This window comes from Ylistrum balloti, unplaced genomic scaffold (genome assembly GCF_031769215.1).
Source record: "Ylistrum balloti isolate Yb309-2 unplaced genomic scaffold, AGI_CSIRO_Ybal_v1 Utg370260, whole genome shotgun sequence".
NCBI classification, from domain to species: Eukaryota; Metazoa; Mollusca; class Bivalvia; order Pectinida; family Pectinidae; genus Ylistrum; species Ylistrum balloti.
Window position 1 is genome coordinate 348,969 of NW_026782205.1, and position 17,114 is coordinate 366,082.

At 35.3% G+C, this 17,114-nt stretch overlaps 2 protein-coding genes across 2 annotated transcripts in view; both read left to right on the plus strand.

The window, feature by feature from the left end:
* Positions 1 to 7,595: 7,595 nt before the first annotated feature.
* LOC132552602 (uncharacterized) lies at positions 7,596 to 8,111 on the plus strand. Its single transcript, XM_060216789.1, has one exon. It carries the CDS (start codon positions 7,596 to 7,598, stop codon positions 8,109 to 8,111), a length of 516 nt encoding a protein of 171 aa, XP_060072772.1.
* A 4,419-nt stretch (positions 8,112 to 12,530) lies between these two features.
* LOC132552603 (FYVE, RhoGEF and PH domain-containing protein 6-like) overlaps positions 12,531 to 17,114 on the plus strand; it is a 56,850-nt gene continuing 52,266 nt past the window's right edge. Inside the window, 1 exon segment of the mRNA XM_060216790.1 lies at positions 12,531 to 12,549. Within this exon segment, the coding sequence (XP_060072773.1) occupies positions 12,531 to 12,549 (19 nt within the window).

Consider the following 17,114-nt stretch of genomic DNA (forward strand, 5'->3'; position numbering starts at 1 on the left):
ATTAATAGCTTAGGATACTTTATAAGTACACCCAATGAGCAGGGATCAATGTATACAAAAGATATATTATCTGTCTCTGCAATAAGTTCCCTTTTTAGGATTATTTTGGAACATTTTCTTCAGGTTATGTCCATAGAATAGAAGTAGCACAACCAGTAGAAAATTCAAGTGTGATGTTTCAATGACTACACGGTCACCTTCGTCAGACAAATGACCAGTGTGGAGTGTAGTGTACTAGATGGTAAGGAACATTTTTGACTGTACTTTTATCCTATGTACACTATGGTTGTATATAGTGTGACAAGAAGGCTGACAGATTATAGACCAGTAAATGCTCAAGATGGTAACAATGCACTATAGTCAATTTGTCACAGCCCAGTGTCTCTGTTTGTAGCCACCATATTCATAGAGCACTTGTAGCCACGGCCCCGTAGAATGCGAGCCCAGTCTGTGGAAACTGTATGATGATTACATATTGGAAATAGTAAAAAAAACAAGGATTTTGCTGAGCATATCAATACCGTAGATACCAAAAACAGAATCAAATTCATCTTAGCAAATGCACCTGTGAAGAAGAAATCAATTGCGCTCTGCCATTCCTTGACACTCTCCTAGTAAAGAAAGATGACAGCACTATCAAAGCATTGGTCTTTAGGAACAAAAGACGCACACAGACCAATCCATCAACTTCCAATCACACCACCTCTTACACCAGAAGTTTGACATTGTACAAACCTTACGCAATTCTGTCTGAATTAGGAGATGAAATTATTGATACATTCTAAAAGACATAATAGTTAACATTAGGGCTTATAATAATGGTACAATACCCACTCTCAAATTCTACTTTGCCTGTAAGAAAACATACAGGTATATAACATGTCTCCTGACCAGGTGTTGACTCTGGACACACAGTTTCCAGGTGTGTCGAGGTCAATTCAAATCAAGGTATTTACCCAGGTATGACATGAAAAGGACGTCAGCACCTGCTGAAATTGATATGTGACTTCCAATTAACATGTTGGGCAGATATTGAAGAGATCACTAGATTAAATCATTACTTTTTGTTCATTTCATCTGTTTTAGGTTTCCCATTTTTCCCCATATATTTCCCATGTATGATTTTCAGTAGTCTTATAATACCCCTACACAACACAGTACACCATCAATGCTGAACTCAGACAGATTATAAAAACACCATATTATAGAAGACTTTGACATCATTTACTCAATTCATTCCTGTCTGGTAGAACTGACATCGAGATTTTGGTGCCAAAGAACCCTCAATGTCATCGAAAAAGCTGAAGCTCGTACAGGTAATCAAACTCACCTGTAGCTGATTGTACTCAGTGACAATCATGTCAAGAAGTGAGATCAATTTTAGGTACTACCCTGGAGATTTCTACGTTAAAACATTGAGACATGCGAGATATTGTTGTCAGTGACCTTTAAGTTCTCAACATTCCATTGACCTATAAGCAAGTAACATTGCTTTATTATTCAAACATTTGACATAAAAAATAACCTTATTAAGTAACAAATTTAGTCTTGTATGAATGGAAACCTTCACTTAGTGTAAATCAAATTTCACATACCTCCTCAATAAAATACACAGTGATTTCTACATTTAAAACTACAGATTTCTACAAATGGTAACTGAATTGATTTTAAATGTATAAGTAACATATTTCAATTTAAAAGTCACCACTTCAAAGTTTCAATGTCATATCATGAAATGTTTACATACTTTAGAAAAATCACCAGGCGCGTTTAACAACATATGTAACAAAACTGCTAAGGTCTTATACACATCGTTTGGACAAATAAATAATAAAATCTTAAAAATGCGATCCGCCTTTACAAGCATTTAACTCCTGGATGATGACAGTAGTTACGTAAAAGTTTGTCTTCCTTGTTCGGTAAATACTCCGCTACCACAATGACAGGACATTCCATGCTATGTATGTATTAAATTTAAAGCTGGAACAAGACGCCATCTGGTGTTCAAAGACGGCCAACAACTTTTTTTGACTCTAACAAAGTTCATTATAGTAAAATTACATAAAAAAAATTTCTAGGTTATAAACAATATCACATTGAAATTCACCAAAAATTGCAGCTGATTTTGGATTTTTAAATGAATTTTTTCAAAAGTCATGAAGATTTTATGCTGATATTAAAATAAGTACAATCTTCATTATAACTTTTTTAACAACATGCAGATTACTGAATATGTCTTTGACATTCTAAATATAATTTTTTCCTGGAGGAGACCTCCCAGATCCCCACCAATGGAAGGGAGAACACCAACTTCAATACATGCCCCTCATTCCCACTATATTCTTCTGGAAGTGTCTTCAGCAGTATATGAAATATGGGCTTACACTTTTATATACCATATCTTATGCATACAGACATATATCCATTATATATATAGACATAACATACTTATCTATAGTAAGAAAAAGATACATCTTTTCGAATTCTTGTTTGATAACTTTGTGACTGATAAAATTACAGGAATTTGAGACATAGCTGAAACAAGCCTTGAAACTATACTGTTCAAGTTAACCTCCGAGACCTATTCTTTACCAAAAGATTAAATTTTAAATGGATATAACTTTCACTTTGGCATAAAGCTCAGCACAATATCAATACTTTTGAGGTTCATGAAATGAAATTGATTCCTAAATGGATATAGATATAGACCGTCTTTCACACTAAAACATCTAATTCCTTAGTATAGCTACAAATGTCTTATTAATAGTCATCTTCCATGAGTACAGAACCAGCATAAAGTCTCTCAGCACACTTTCATATCAACCCAAAATGTACCAATCTGATTAATATGCTGACATAGTCATAAGGTCCCAGTAAAATGAGAATTGTTTGTATTGTGCAAAGTTCACAATGTTATAATTTCAAACAGATTGTTCATTAAAATTCTTTGAAGAAAATTAAATCCATGTACAGTAGCAGGGACGTATATTACAGAGATGTCCCGGACAGTACACATCACACGCCTCTAAACAATTATAATGTGATATGACATGTTATGTTACGTAATTGTGTTACATAATGTTGTATATAACTTACTGTCATGTTTATTACAACATGTTACTTAATAGATTCGTTATATATCCAAACAATCAAGTCATTAAATGGATGTAAAGGTAATTTTGGATTGTTTTAATAGTTCTTCAAATACAACAAAACATATCACAGTGACCTCTTGTAGTTTCTGAATACAGGAAGTATATTAAAGGTCTGTCCTACTTCGGCATTATCTCGTGTGCAAGAGTGCAAGCATGTAACTCTCAGGAGACATTGGTTTTAAGATCTAAGTAAACAATATACTATATGTATCCGACCAGGTAATTTTTAAAAATTCCACATAACATTATAGTTAAGATGGCATCGATCTGTTTACCTGCGTCTCTGATCTGACTGAAAAAAAACCCGCATACCACCAGTTTAGTACGACTTACCTGTATTCCTTTCAGTCTTTAAAATGGAGAAAATCGAAGTGCCTTCTGACTAACTAAAAGTTTGTGTTCCTTCGGACAATAAATATATATTTATAGCTTGAGGTGTGACGATGAAGGGTGGTGGAAGGCGTGGTAAAACACGCACCGGAATTACTTCACAAAAATTTTACGGGAATTCCCCGTAGGCAGGTCACGCGTGACAAAGGTAGTAAATTGACGTCATTTTCGGCTATTCATAGTACCGATGGTAGTTCAAACAAATTAGATATCTAAAGGCTACCTTTGCGAGACTAACAATAGACCACGCCCATTAAACGGGTAGGTTGGACACTCTAACAGGCTTGTAAAATTCTTTATCTAATTCAGTCTCGCGTGTAATGTTACGTTCATTATTTCCGAACATAACATTTAAATACACCTACACGCTATGCTTTGTGTACATTAGAATTCATATATAAATGTATCTTATATTACTTTGTACGGAAACGTATTCCGGCTACGTTGTATTTTATTTTAACTCGAAATCCGAAATTTCGAGTTAGTAATCCGAAATTTTTAGATATTAGCCAGAAATTTCGAGTAAGAAAGTCGAAATTTCGAGTTGTTATTTCGAAATTTCGGGTTCGACTTACTAACTCAAAATTTCGGATTACCAGCTCGAATTTTCGAGTTGCTATCTCAAAGTTCGCGTTGGTGTCTCGAAATTTCGGGTTAATACCTCAAAATTTCGGATTACTAACTCGAAATTTCGAGTAACTAACTTAAAATTCTCGAAATTTCGAGATAAAATGAAACACAACGTGGCAGGAATACGCTTCCGTAACTTTGCAGATAGTCTGTATTTGATATATAATCTTTATCACACGTCCCAGGTTTATTTGGATGTCCTTGATTATAGACGATAACATAACTATAACAGGTATACTTGCACAGCTACTAACGGCACATATTTTTGACACAGGCGTCACATGCTATACATATCCCCAGGTATACAAGTCCAGGGGAAAATATGTATCCTAGTTCTCATTTCTTCTCAATTTTAGTGGATGATGAAGAAATACTTCTTTTAAACGGAGACACTTTTTACAGTGTAAAATACTGTTTTATAATCATGACACGGGTTTTTGATATTCCACGAGTCTGTAGATTTTATAAATCTCCGTAATGATGCTTTGATGTCGCCGCGGACTTCCCTGGTCAAACCCTAACAACATACATATCTTTATATCTGCCACGGACAAACGAAGCACATACTGATGAAGACATATCATGTACAAAACATTTTTTTTTTCAATTAAAACTTCAGTGGGTATATCAGCATGTGCTTATGAAAGCATTTGAAAATATTTTCGCATTTTGCAAAACAACTTTGGTTCTGAATATGGCGTAATGGATAAATCTATATAAATATTTGTCTCCATTTTTCCCCGTTCCCTCATGAGCACAGGACAAGCTAGCACAGACCGGTCCGTTTTTCACAGTTCTCCGAGAAAACAAAACAAAACAAAAAACAAGTCTAAATGTGTACGTGTAGGGAGTGTCGAACCAAGTGCACACCTCGGGTCTCCTATAACCGACTGGGGTCTAACAAAGTTACATGTTGCTGCTGACGATGATGAATGTTAATCGTCTCAATGACACTGGGCGTGGTCCAATCGAACGAAGTATATTCTCTTGCGACGTGACTGGGGTGTCGTCTGAGGGTGGCAGAGTCTATAATTTGAAGACGACTCAATAGCCTAACTGTTCCTATCTTCGCTTCTGGTGTTGAGCGCAGTGTCTTGGCTTCCGGTGATGAAGGGGTCCTTATTTATGTTGCACTGTCCAAACATCCAGGCTGCCCTAATGTCGGGTTCTAACTTTAAGATTGGGAAATTTGGGAAATCCATGCCTAGTAGAGGTTGCAATAATGTTAATAAGGCCGAATAAGGTTATGGATTAATTAGGCTTCTAAACAAAGTTAAGTGCCTACTCTTATTATCGATAGGTGCGGGAGGATCTTTTACGTCCGAGATTGGACAGTACTTACACGGACTACCATTTAAAGTCCCATCCGCCGGACTATAGTTAGTAGTTAGTGGTTAAATTTGTGTACTTGCAATTTTAACTAAGCCTTTTGCTGTCCCATCTGGAAACATTTCCGATCTTACTGCCTCAGTTACCTTGTCACTTTGCAAATGTCTATTGCTCTCTGACAAGCCATCCCCGGCTGCATATGTTCACTATTCCGAATTTTAATAATTTATATGTGATTTGTGTGCACGTGCTGGTTAAGAAGTGTTATAAGGGGGGTGCGGTCAGATGAGTAGAAGTAGAGATTATTATACTAGGTTTGGGTTATATAAGATAGATTTAAATTTTTGGAAAGAGCGAGAGTCTCTACGCGGGAAGGTTGGTTAGGTTATGTTTAAGGTTATGTGTTTACAAGGAAATATGTGTTAATTCTAAAGGTTATATTGTGAGTACAGATAGAAACAACCTAGTTTGGTCATTCTACAGAGTTTTGGTAAAAACGATATTTCTAGAAGGTTGGGAGGGGGGCTTTGTAAGATGTATATTGGGTCTATGTTAGTATCTGTAGGCGTATATTTGTTTGTTGAACTTGTTTGGGATGTTATTTTTAAAATGGAAGGATCATACGACGCATGTTTGTGTGTGATCTTTAATTTGCTGTACAGTTTCAGTAGCGTGCATTCCGCTCGGAAACCCTCGGGGGACACAACTTAAACGAGTTTGAGCTCGGGGGTTGGGCACAGAGGAGGACAACACATGCATGTCAGTAAAAGTTACATGTTTTCAGGTCCCTATATATATGAGTCATTGATTGTCTCAACATTAAATCAAAGCCATTTTGTAAGGTCCTTGTGTACCTGTTCATTTGACAATTTCTTGTGAAATTTCCTGTAACTTGTATTAAAAGTTTTCTATACATTTTACTAGCTCTGTCGAGGTTAGTTTTATCCATTTAATTATTCACTTTACGGAATCTGGTCTTGGCTTTATCAAGTTTTTTTTAGCTAGGTCTAGATTCTACCATTAAATTACTACTGTTTCTATCTCTAGGTTTATACTCGTTATATTTACTGTTGTCGTCTATCTCCTGACTACACCACGTTGTAACTGTTATGATAAGCTTTATGCCCAAGCTTATGTAACGCTCAGATAATGCAATTTTGTCTTTGTCTTCTGTCGTCCGACTTCAGTTTCTTAGATCCATTATATTAATATATTGTATTCTCAGCATCCCATCTTCCATTAATTTGTATATCTTGTACATCAATATTAATTAACTGTATTTAAACTAAATGCGTATATGCTGTACAAGAATGTTATATATGTACTCTGTATACTTATGAGCCGTAAGGCTTAAAGTGAATAAACAATACAATACAATCAAATTCTACTCTAAGTGAGTGACATCTTGTAAAGTATGATCACACCTGGAACTCCTCTTTTCAGTAAGTGTTTTGTCTCCCGTGTTTGACGTTTTTACCTAATTACCCGTGAAGTCTGTAACTCAAACCATTGGCCATCTCGTTACGTAATCTAATGAGCGACATGGTCGACATGGTCTACCTGGTCAGACATGTAGATACGGGGTGTTCCCCGTTTGCCAACACCAATTATCTGGTATGTTATTTTAAGGGATTAAAGTCAGGTTCTAAATTACGGGTTACCTGTTAAATGTCTGTTTACCTGTGGAAGATACTTAGTGGGCAAACATTTTGACTATAGACTTACACAGTGGTTATTGTAGGCTAATATAGTTGGTTAATTTTAGAAGTTGTACAATTCTAATTCTATTTAGTATTTTATAAAAATGATATATTTGTTTATTGTATTTACTAAAATCTTGTTTATTTACAATAATTGTATTTAGTATTTCATATGATAGATATAGATAGGGTTTTGTATTGAACAAATGTGTTATTATATCATTATTACATCTACTGTGACGGAACATTCTACACCTGCCCAAAACTCTTCTACCAGATTTACTCAATACACGCACAGATAGACGGACACATGTGTCCTTTGGTCTACGCTCTACTACCAGGAAAGACACAGGAGATCTACACCACATTTTTCACTTTGTTGAAAACGACCATGGCCAACGTTAACCTCCCACTAAACCCGACGACTGCATTCCTGGACTTCGAGATAGCTGCCCACAACGCCCTTCGACGAGTCTTCCCTTCAGTCAACATCCGCGGATGTTTTTTCCACCACACCCAGTGTATTCGGAAGAACGCCCAGACCAACGGCCTAAAGATATCCTACCAAGAAAACGACTACATCAACCGCCTTGTGAGATTAGCAGCAACACAACCCCTTGTACCACTGGACCGCGTTGAGGATGTTTGGTTCAACGCCCTGGAGGAACTGGAGGATGCAGATGTACCCTGCGACACAACCCGCTTCACTGATTACGTCGTCACTCATTGGATAGAAGGAAACAAACGCATGTGGAACCATCACGACACAGAAGGACCCAGAACCACCAACCACCTGGAAGCCTGGCACGGGAAGCTGGAGAAGAACCAACACTCCCACCCGAACATCTACACACTGATCCGGATATTTCAGGAGATACAGGCAGTCAACGAGATTACCAGGATATAGCGCAGCACATGAGGATTTTACAGATCATGGGCCAAGAAATACCGGACCACTGAACACAGACTCGCACAGCTGAAGGAATGTCTTCACAACAACGGCTCGAACCACAACAACACAATGGACCTGATATCTAGGCGACGAATAAGTGTTACAACACAATGATAATTTAATAACTTTGAATGCTATTTTGTGTTACATGATAACATTAATGATATAGGCTATTTGTATTCATCGTTCGCAATATTAGTATTTTTTTATGTTAATTAATATTGGTAGTGCTACTTAATTCACTTGTATATATGTTTATTTAAAATGTAAGTATATATTATGAATGTATAATATTTTGATGAAATCAAAAATACTTTTTTTAACTATATTAATTTTTTTATTTTTATTTTAAGAAACTAAAGTTCTATATACATATGTGTATCATCTTTTTACTTCATAGTAATTTGAAAATATAGAAATGTTATATACAGGTATATTTATCTGTACAGGTAAATTTTTACAGGTAACAGGTGGCACTTTTATAGAGCAGACTATAATTGTTTTTCCTTTGTTCTCCATTTTCTTTCATCTAACTGGTGTTGGCAAACTGGCACACAACCGTAGATACTGGCCGCAGGTCAATTTACCACATAACCCAGTGACTTTACTAAAGCTATTGATCAGGTATGGCGATCCGGACTATGGCTTAAGCTTATAAAATCTGGTATCAGGAAAATGTTTTAATATTATTGTCAAAGTTTATCAAAATATCAAAGCACAATGGTAATGTATCCCAATAGTTTTACTGTCATTCTGGTGTACGACAAGGGGAAAATCTGCCCCTTTTTCTCTTTGCCATTTTTCTGTGAGACCTTGGAAAAATATATATATATTCATAATTGTAACGGTGTCGCCATAAGTGATATTTTTTAACAGAATATACAAAAGTCTTAGTTCTGTTATATACAGATAATACTGTCATTTCTACAGAAAATGCCACAGAAATGCAGAAATCCCTGGCAGTTTTTTTTTGTTCAAGTGTAATTTATCCAGTGAAAGTTGTTGACTAACATTGTTATCTTTGTTGCTCAAGGTGTCTTAGATTACCGACGTTTTATTCATTTGATAACACTCTTGAAATTTCCTATTCCTATAAATAAGTTGGTTTTACTTTTTCTAAAAATTGTTCCTTTTCATGTTGTCCTATGTCACCATCATACCGCCTCATGTTGTCCCATGTCCCCACAATGCCGACACATGTTGTCCCATGTCACCATCAAACTGCCTTATGTTGTCCCATCGCCCATGTCACCATCATACCGCCTCATGTTGTCCCATGTCACCATCATACCGCCTCATGTTGTCCCATCGCCCATGTCACCATCATACCGCCTCATGTTGTCCCATGTCACCATCATACCGCCTCATGTTGTCCCATGTCATCACAATGCCGCCACATGTTGTCCCATGTCACCATCAAACTGCCTCATGTTGTCCCATCGCCCATGTCACCATCATACCGCCACATGTTGTCCCATGTCACCATCAAACTGCCTCATGTTGTCCCATCGCCCATGTCACCATCAAACTGCCTCATGTTGTCCCATCGCCCATGTCACCATCATACCGCCTCATGTTGTCCCATGTCACCATCATACCGCCACATGTTGTCCCATGTCACCACCATACCGCCACATGTTATCCCATGTCACCACCATACAGCCCCATGTTGTCTCGTTTTCTCTTGTCACCATAATACCGCCGCATATTGTCCCATGTCACCATTATGACACTGTATGTAGTTTCATGTCACCAAAGTTTTAATTACCCATTCATCAATTGTGATTTTTTTTCAAATTTACTAGAGATATGTATGGTCTTACTTGATAAGGAGTAACCCAGCTGTCCGCTCTCGGTCTTAAGAACTCATTGGATCTCTATATGGAAAATATTGAGAAACTATTTCCATCAAGTTCGGTCAGTATCAGACATTGAAAATGGGGCCTGAATTAGGTCTACAACATTATGAATCTTTATTTCCTTACAATAATTGAAGATGTTAATCCCTGTCATATTTTGTAATGGTTCAGGGTTTCATTTCTGACTCCATTGCATAAAACATAACCAAGAATATCAATGGTCACGTGGGATCTACATAAGCTGTCGTTTGTGTTGTTGAATCATACATCATAGAAATAATCTTGTTAATAAAGTAACTCGAACTACATTGTACATATAATACCATCTTGTATAATTCTTAACAAGTTGGAAATATGTGAAAATTAAACAAATCTTGCTAAAAACTGTAGGTTTCCGATACAAACTATGATAAAATTTACCTCCTTTTACCCCAGGTGGTAACACGAGATCCTGGGCTAATGAAATTCATAGTTTTAGTCAAATACGTCCCCTTCCATTTATAGAGTATTCCGTTCTATATATAGGTCTTGTGAAAACAATAATTTTGAAAGTTGCGTCAATTTGATTCCTTTTGACACGCCTCGCAGGCCTCTTGATGGTTGAGATCATAAAATTCACAATTTTAGTTCACAATTGTCCATGCAACCTTTGGTTTCTGCAAAATTTAATCAACATTTGTTCGGAGGTTTTGAAAAGTAAAAAACGACAGACATCGTGGAACAACGCACAGCGACAAAAAGCGATTGCAATAGGTCAGTCTCACATGACCTTAAACATGTTTCCTTGTTAAATTACTTAAATGAAATCACAATAAATGTTTAAAACGGGCTCAACAATCTTATAAATACCATTTATAAATGAGTTATTCTATAACATGACAAATTTTACTCTTGATTGACTGATTTATAGACAACAGTTCGACATCTTACGTTGAAATTAGACCCCAATTTACCATGACATATTTCGCTCTTAAATATTCAGATTATTTGCTTAATTTGTTATTTAACATGTGAAACGACTCGGGCCCACGTTCAACGTTGAAAAGGGCCCCAAAATATAAGTTAAGTTACATCGTTGAAATGAATTAGGACATTCCTAGTTTTCTTTTTTTAATAAGCAAATTTTACTTAATTAAATGCAGACATAATAGTTTATCTTGTGATCAATTAGAAAAACACGTATTTGTATCAAATTTTTTTATCAGTGTAAGTAATGACACCTCGCGCTCGTTTTGTTTGTTTGTTTTTTTTGTTTTTGTTTTTTTTTTTTTACTGTTTTTTTTTTTTTTTCGGGGGTTCTCGGAAAAATGATATGGTTTTACAGTAAGTAAGTATATATTGTTCTACTACGAATTAGAACAAGTAGTGCCCTTGTCACAGTAAATATTACATTTATCAAAAACAGGTCTCAATTTGTGTACGACGAGTTATCCCCCTTCAACTAGATTTTTTTTCTTATAGTTTTACATATTCAGTAAGATTTGTATAAGATGCCGATTTATACAACTCCATCCATTATTTTCCGATATCGTGTACTACGTATAAAAGCATGCACAGAAAATGATTGCATAGGCATTTAAAAATTTTATTAAAATATACGTTGCATAATTCGTTTGATATCGCGAGTTGAAATAGCATGTTCATTGTGTACAGTTTGCATGCAATAGACATTGTTGAGCCTTTTTGGTTAATTTGTATTAGCATAATTCATTAAATATAAAGGTTTTTGTCAACATAACAAAAGATAATTATAGCATTCAAAAGTACATTGCTTGTGGTAAGGACGACAAAGGTAAGCATAAATTAGGATGCGATTTGGGGGAAATGGGATAGGCCAATTAAATTATAGGACACATCTTAAAAAATGATGATGATGATGATGATGATGATGATGATGATGATGATGATGATGATGATGATGATGATGGTGATAAATTTTCAATTAATTATGAAATGGGAAAATCTTTGAAGAATATTAAATAGATATAATATTTTTTTTACATTGTTTTGTCACGCTTTCTATATTCTCCTTCCATATTAGTCCAATGCACAATGATGATAATTTGTATCATTAAACGGCGAAAAAAAATATACATATTTATATATATATCAAAGATTGATTTTGGTAGATTACTTAGAAAAAAACACACCTATTTGCCAAGTCCCAGTTGATTGAACTATATCAACTCAATATTCTGAGGTCGAAGAGAGATAACTCGAACAGATTTAGCGATCAATCCATCTACTGCCGGAAATGTCCGAAGATTTCCGATGAGTTTTCGACCAAGTCACAATCTTATCATGTGACTGTTTTCCTTCTTAAAATGATCATGTGACTTGACCGGAAGAAGTTATTCAATATGTCTGTGAGGAAGGAAGTTTAAACTAACCTGTTGTCCGATAATGATTTCCCGATATAAGTTGAAATCGAGAGTTGTTTTCATTCGTCAGGAAGTCAGTCATTGAACATAACTGATTCGGTGTATGCATTTCAACAGATAGAAACGATGTGAAAATGGCTTCTAACAACGATGGTAAGTTATTTTTTGGGGAGGAGCTGTCAGTTTACTTTATTTATGTTGTTTTCTGATTTCCATGAGTGTTAACTATGAACGGTTATGCCTATTTGGAAAGTTTGGTAAATTTAGAAATATTTTCTGTTTTGGTTATTATTTTGTCATCTTCGCCGGACCGATCGTAGAGATGACAATTTCATTTGTTTATTATTGTAATAGGAAGGAGTAATGGGAAACAGTCTGCCGCTGGTGGGGTTCGAACTAGCGACACTGTAGTCTCTAACCAGACACTCTATCGCTCGACTTACGAGAAATTCCCTCCAGCAGAGGGTAGTAAGGCGACTTGTACTCTCAAATTCACTACTCCCTCCGTCAAAGTCTCTGTCACTGAATACAACAAAAATTCAGGTTCAATATAATTAATTTAATTAGGGTTTTGCTCACTATCACTTTCAACACCTATGTCATGACAAATGTATTTTGATTGGTCTAGGAGGAGGTTGCAGGAGAAAAAACTGATCTATCACAGGTTGATAAGCTTCTTTGAAGTTTACAAAGACTTCAAAGTCATTAAAACATACTGTTATGCGATATAGAGATTCGTCTGGTGTGCATCAAAGGATAAAACTAGTCTTAAGTTTGTCCACAAGGTGTCACAAATGAAACCTTCAATTTTGTCATGACATGTTCCAGGGGTGCAGAGGGTGATAGTGAGCGTAACCCCTGGAATATTGAACATGGACGGGGTCCAGACTATAGCGACCCTTTAGTCTCTAGCTGCTCAATTAAAGTATATATTTTCTCGATTCTGGAAGGGCTTTCCTGATTTTCACTTCCCAGTCCCGTTTCCTGATAGTATTAATAAAAAATTGTTGTAATGTCCAGACATCCCATGAGATAAGTCATGACTAACCTTGCTCTACTTGTTGAATATGAAGAATAAGAGGTAAAACTGACCACCTGGCCACATGATCAAGGCCTAGGTGAGTACACTGCCAAATTATCCAATCAATGTCATATCATCCTCCCTGACTGCTCCACCTTGGTACACCATATGGCCCAGCATTCCTTAATTAATGGTAGACCATTGGTCAAGACTCAGGAGCGGGCCCTTGCAAAAAGTCAATTAAGATGAGGTCATGTATCTCCAAATCTTGTTTGCTGAATGAAACATCAATTATATCAGTTAAAAGTTCCTCAAACAAGGATAAAACTTAAAAAAAATTGAAATATCTACATCAGTTTCTATTTCAAGTCTGATTTGGCATGGACACCAAGCCATTCTTAGGTATCCATAGTCTAGAGGAGGTGTATTCACACATGCTAACATATCTGTTTTGTACATTAATATGAGACAAGATGAATGGTTTAAGATGCACACAATAAACACAATTTAGTGTCTTCATCACATCTTTCCATTCTGCAATAGATTTATTGTTTGATGATGAAGTTTGCACTTTGAACTTTGCATGACATTACATTTTAAAAATTTCATGGTGTATGACAGGTGTTTGTCTGATGAACTATGTCTGGGAGGTAACATGGACTCGGATTGTGAACTGGATGTAATGCAGGACACCATTATTGCAACTGGTGAATAAAATCATAATAAAGAGATATAATTCTTTAAACATTTTATTTATTTATTCAATTGCAATATAGATATATTGTGCCTGTCTCTATTATTACTTCAAAAACCTTGTTGATTGCAAAATTGGTGTCCTGTTACATCCGTTAAGTTTTCATTAATTTGACAATAAAATGTACTTGAGAAGGAAATATATTCTCAAATTAACAGCCATTGGTGTCCTGTTACATCTAGAACTCTACATAAACAGTTGTATCTTGTCGTCATTCAAAGCAGAACTATCTTCTCCTTTATTGCTCACAATGCAACATCATTTTACGATATGAAATCTACTACATTATGGTGTTTCTCTTTGTTTTAAATTTTCAAAAATGGTTGTCCCAGATGTAATAAATATTTTATGATGCTGAATTCTGCCTCATATACAAATAATAAGGTAGTTATTACCATGTTCATGCTACCTGCTCTTCCCAAGAACAAGGTTAACAAGAAAATTATGATGTAACATTGCATAGTTCCACCAACGAATGCCAATCTTTCAACCATATCAATCTAAAATATCTACGGAATTAGAATGTAGGTTTACCCTTCCAAAAATTTGATAATAGGAAAACAGGAAGTAGCTACTTGGTTACAGATCTGTCTGAAAATATTTTATGAGAATTGATTTCACAATGAAAATATTACTGGACTATCGGATCTAGATTACATCATCGTATATTTCCTGAACTTCTTGGATTTATGTTTTTTTACCTTTTTTTCTGTTTGTACTATGATGATAGCTTTATATTTGTATGAGATAATCAATATTTCCTTTTTTCACCTTTATATTTAATCAACTCTCTCTCTTAATTTACGAATAGACTATATTTGGAAATAAATATCATTACCAACAACCAAACAGCTCAACATTAATCTTAATATCTGTTGTATTGTATGAGTTCAGTGAACATAGAAAATTAAATTATTTTTATTTTAGAGAGATACATGAATATCTCAAATTGATCCTGACTTGCAAAAAAAACACATGAATAATTCAAACTTATTAAAAAATATTAATTAATTGTGAGAAATTTTGTGATTAGGAAATGCAAGGTATCATGTCGATTGAGTCAAAATGTCGTTCACACATTTTCCTTCCCCATGGTAATTTGGAAATTTCCACAAGCTGACGCAAGTAAGGTGACCTATACTCTCAGTTTTAACCTGATTATGTATAGACAGTGCATCTATTTCCTATAACATGGTATCATCAAAATGTTTGTGTTGCATGGAGTAATCATGAGTTCTTGGAATTTGTAAACAGGACATATAACACTTAAGTAGAGAAAGTCAAACATTTGTGTGTCAATTTATATAAGTGACTCTAAGGTAAAACTGATACAGCTGTAATATAGTTAGATGAGGTCACATATTTATGATACACTTATTTTAATGATGGGTTTACAAGAGGCTTGTTAATATGTATCAATATTGCTGTCTGACTTTTTTTTAGACGCTGTGCGTCTATAGCCATCAACTGGATCAGCTAACTAGCTAGGATATTTTTAGCCTGGACTAAATTTTACACCACAAAAAAGATCCAACAATGCACATATACCTCTGCAGAAAGGATATAAATATGTTTATATCCCCTGCAACAAAGTTGGGGGAGGGGGTAAATAGGAATCACCCTGTCTGACGTCCAAGCGACCAACCGTCCATTTGTCTGGAATTGTGTGTCAACTGTATCTAAAAATTAGATCATAATTTGACATACAAGGGGTTCCAAATCAGTACCATGGAAACACTTTGAAGACATCTGATTGGTTGAAATTAAGATATTATCTGATTAAGTTAAAAATTGGTATAAAAAGGTTAAGGGGTGTGACAAACACAGTGATGCTATTTTTCAAAAATATGAAAAAATATTTCCATTTGGTTGCCATGGTGACCAGATGAAGACCTCTTGGAGGAATCTTGTTGGAATCACACCTCCAAAATTATGGTTGATTGGGGAGTGGGGGTATTAGTCCACCATCCTGACGACAGTTCTAGTTTGAAATTAGGGTTCATTAAATAGATAATGCTGTTATTTTATAAATGCTTGTATATGATATCTATAAGAGAAGAAGAGTTGTAAGATGTTGTTTATTATGCTTCTTCTCTGTTTGGAAGAAAACTGATATTGTCTACACTGTTAGATTGACCTCCTTCCAGCCATACATTTGAAGTTTCTTACGCACTTGATATTTACGATAAGGTCTTAATTCCATGACTTACTGAAAAGATGTTTGAATATTGTTGATTTTTCTTTAGAAGTTATCAGTGTTGCATAGATGATCATATATATTTTCAAATTTATAAAAATTAAATATGAAAAAAAAAATCTTAAATATGAAAAAGCACTGACTAGTATAGAGTTAGCTTTTTATGATATATTCTGGTTAAAGCTTAAACTTTGTTACCAAACATGGATGAGAAAATGGTCATGAGTGTGAGAGATAGATATGTTGCTGGGAGAAATAAATGCTGTCAGCAAACTACATGCGAACAAAGATATCTTTAGATTACGTCATCAAATTCATGTGCTGATAAAGGTTGGTAATTATTTCAATATCACTGACGGTTCTGATTACATGTTCATATATTGTCATAAGCTTGTGAATTTACAGCGTCTGACTTGTCTATATATGTCTTGAATATTCATTATATATCAGCATGACCAATCACTCAAGATCATATACCAATCTACACTAATACACTACCTCCTTTATTTCAATACACGTAATACACAATATCTATGTGTCCTTGATGCTTTGATTTGTTATTTACTCTCAAATTGCACGTCTAACCGAGCCAGAAAACGTCCTTATCCCAGACAACTCCAGAACAAGACATGTTTTCCCACTTACATTTTAACTCAAAATGGTGACAAAAGACAATTCCATACAGATGTTACTTTATTCCTCAGAACACCACTACAATGGAACATACAAAGCTGTATGTAATGCCT